Genomic DNA, 2,085 nt, shown 5'->3' with positions numbered 1-2,085 from the left:
GTTGCACCAAACTATAATGTTTTAGATTGTAGCTATGGTACCTACAAGTATCCTAATCCTCCTTATTTGAGCATTGTACAGCTCCTCATGCTCTTTCTGCAAAAAGTCCATCTATATATTCATCAAGTACTAGATAGACAGAACAATAATAACAGAGAATGTATAGCTTGTAGTTTTTCTATTTCTGTATTCGATTCTAACATCTTTGTTTCTGTAATCGACTCTAACATCTCTCTAGCATTTAAATATATATATAGCTTGCTAAAGCATTTAGATATGCAGCAATCGACTCTAACATCTATGTTTCTATTTATGTATACCAAAGCACAATTAAACATCTTTGTTTGCTCATATAGTTGTTCCTGATTGCTTCATTTACAGTTTTATTTAAATGCTTTAGCACTGTTCATATCTAAAATGCATTTTAAATTGTTATTTTGAAAACCTACCTGTACCTTATTTCAAGACCTCCATTCTCACCACACTCATTTTATATCATTTCAGAAGCAAGAAAAATATAAGGATGCGGAACCTAGTGCAATAGATCTTTTCAAGGAGATGCATTGTAGCAAAAAGAAAGGTTTTAGTGAAAATGTTCAGAAAGCTATTGTAAGTGCTTGTTTTCCTTTCATGTTTGTACTCATAACTTTCAACTTGTGGTATACTATACTAATGAATAATCTTTAAATTTTATATTAGGTTGACATGGAAGAAATGGTAGCAGCACGAGTTCAGGATGGACAACAACCAAAATCTCCTACAGAAGTTGTTTCTAATGTGCTACCAGGCTCCAGTGTGTTCCTACGCAATGTTGGTCTTCAGTCCGCCTCCAAGAAAAGCTCCACAACGATTGTTTCTGCAAAGGTTCAACAACTTCAGGATGAACTAGAGACCGAGAAGCAAGAAAAAGATGGCCTTAGGGAAGAAGTGGAAACCTTGAAGGCTCAAGCACAAGCATCTCAGGAGACCATTGATAGTATGAAGAGGTCGATGGAAGAAAATAACAACCTCCTTCGTCAACTATTAAGCTTCAATCGAGGCCAAGTGCCTCCATCTTAAGTCTGGTTGACCACTATAGGACCTGCAGCCTTATGGCTGGTATAGTGGCTGGTTACAGTAGTTCTAGATTTGAAGTTATAGGATCATTTTCAATTATGCTTAATGTTTAATACTTTGAGTTGAAGTTATTGGATTTGTTTTGGATTTTAAGTTAAAGGATTTGCAGATATATGTTTTAAAGTTATATTATTCTCTTCTAGATGAAATATTTGTGTTGAACAAATTCATATGATATTTTGGTTCTGATGTGTAATATTCTATGATGATATGAATGCATATGATGTATTCCTTGCGATGATGATTATATTTGTCACAAATGCTTTGTCAGCACATCACTTGCCGTGTCATCACATTTTATGACAAAACTTTTTGTCACAAATGTATTGCCACATAAGCGGCCAACACCTTTCAATTTGTGACGAAATTCTTCGTCACAACAATTATGCCACGTCACATACCACGTCATCACCATTAGCCACGTGGCAATGCATGTCAGTACGAATTGTGACGTTTTCAGGGGCAATTATGACGAAATAGAGTGTCATAGATTTAGTGACGAAGCTAGTATGCGTCATAGAATCTATGACAATTTTTTTATCATCGTCATAGTACTCTGTTTAACACGCACCTTCTGTGACGATGGCTTTTTCGTCACAATGACGTCACCAAAACATAATATGTGACAAATAAACACTAGTTAGTGACATAATCATTATGTCACAGAAGGCCTTAAAGGTTGTAGTGTGTGCTAACACTTAACCAAGTTTTGTGGCTTAAGTTTTAAGTTTTACAGGATCACCTATTCACCCCCCCCCCTCTAGGTGCTCACAGTTACAACTGTCTTTTTACGGATATAGGTGTTACTATCTTTAGAAGAAGTGATGATTCAGTAGCATTTAAGGGAGTGTTAGAGGGTCAGCTATACTTAGTTGATTTTAATAGAGCTGAACTCGATACTTGCTTAATTGTTAAGACTAATATGGGTTGGCTCTGGCATCGCCGACTAGCCCACGTTAGGATGAAGAA

At 36.1% G+C, this 2,085-nt stretch overlaps 1 protein-coding gene across 1 annotated transcript; it reads left to right on the top strand.

Annotated features, from left to right (window-relative positions):
- The first annotated feature begins 519 nt into the window (after nt 1–519).
- Nucleotides 520–1,245, top strand: LOC100276444 (uncharacterized). The gene is made up of 2 exons (NM_001365394.1): nt 520–609; nt 700–1,245. Exons 1-2 carry the CDS (start codon nt 559–561, stop codon nt 1,057–1,059), a joined length of 411 nt encoding a protein of 136 aa, NP_001352323.1. The 5' UTR covers nt 520–558; the 3' UTR covers nt 1,060–1,245.
- Nucleotides 1,246–2,085: the final 840 nt, after the last annotated feature.

The sequence above is a fragment of the Zea mays genome, chromosome 4 (assembly GCF_902167145.1).
Source record: "Zea mays cultivar B73 chromosome 4, Zm-B73-REFERENCE-NAM-5.0, whole genome shotgun sequence".
Taxonomy (NCBI): domain Eukaryota; kingdom Viridiplantae; phylum Streptophyta; class Magnoliopsida; order Poales; family Poaceae; genus Zea; species Zea mays.
Note: the sequence above shows the minus strand (reverse complement) of the source record. Positions and strands in the feature narration are given on the sequence as shown.

Bases quoted from the DNA above. Each gene is read 5' to 3' on its own strand.
- LOC100276444 (NM_001365394.1), top strand. From the start codon at position 559: ATGCATTGTAGCAAAAAGAAAGGTTTTAGTGAAAATGTTCAGAAAGCT. The intron at 610-699 runs GTAAGTGCTTGT...ATTTTATATTAG, and splicing joins AAAATGTTCAGAAAGCTATT to GTTGACATGGAAGAAATGGT.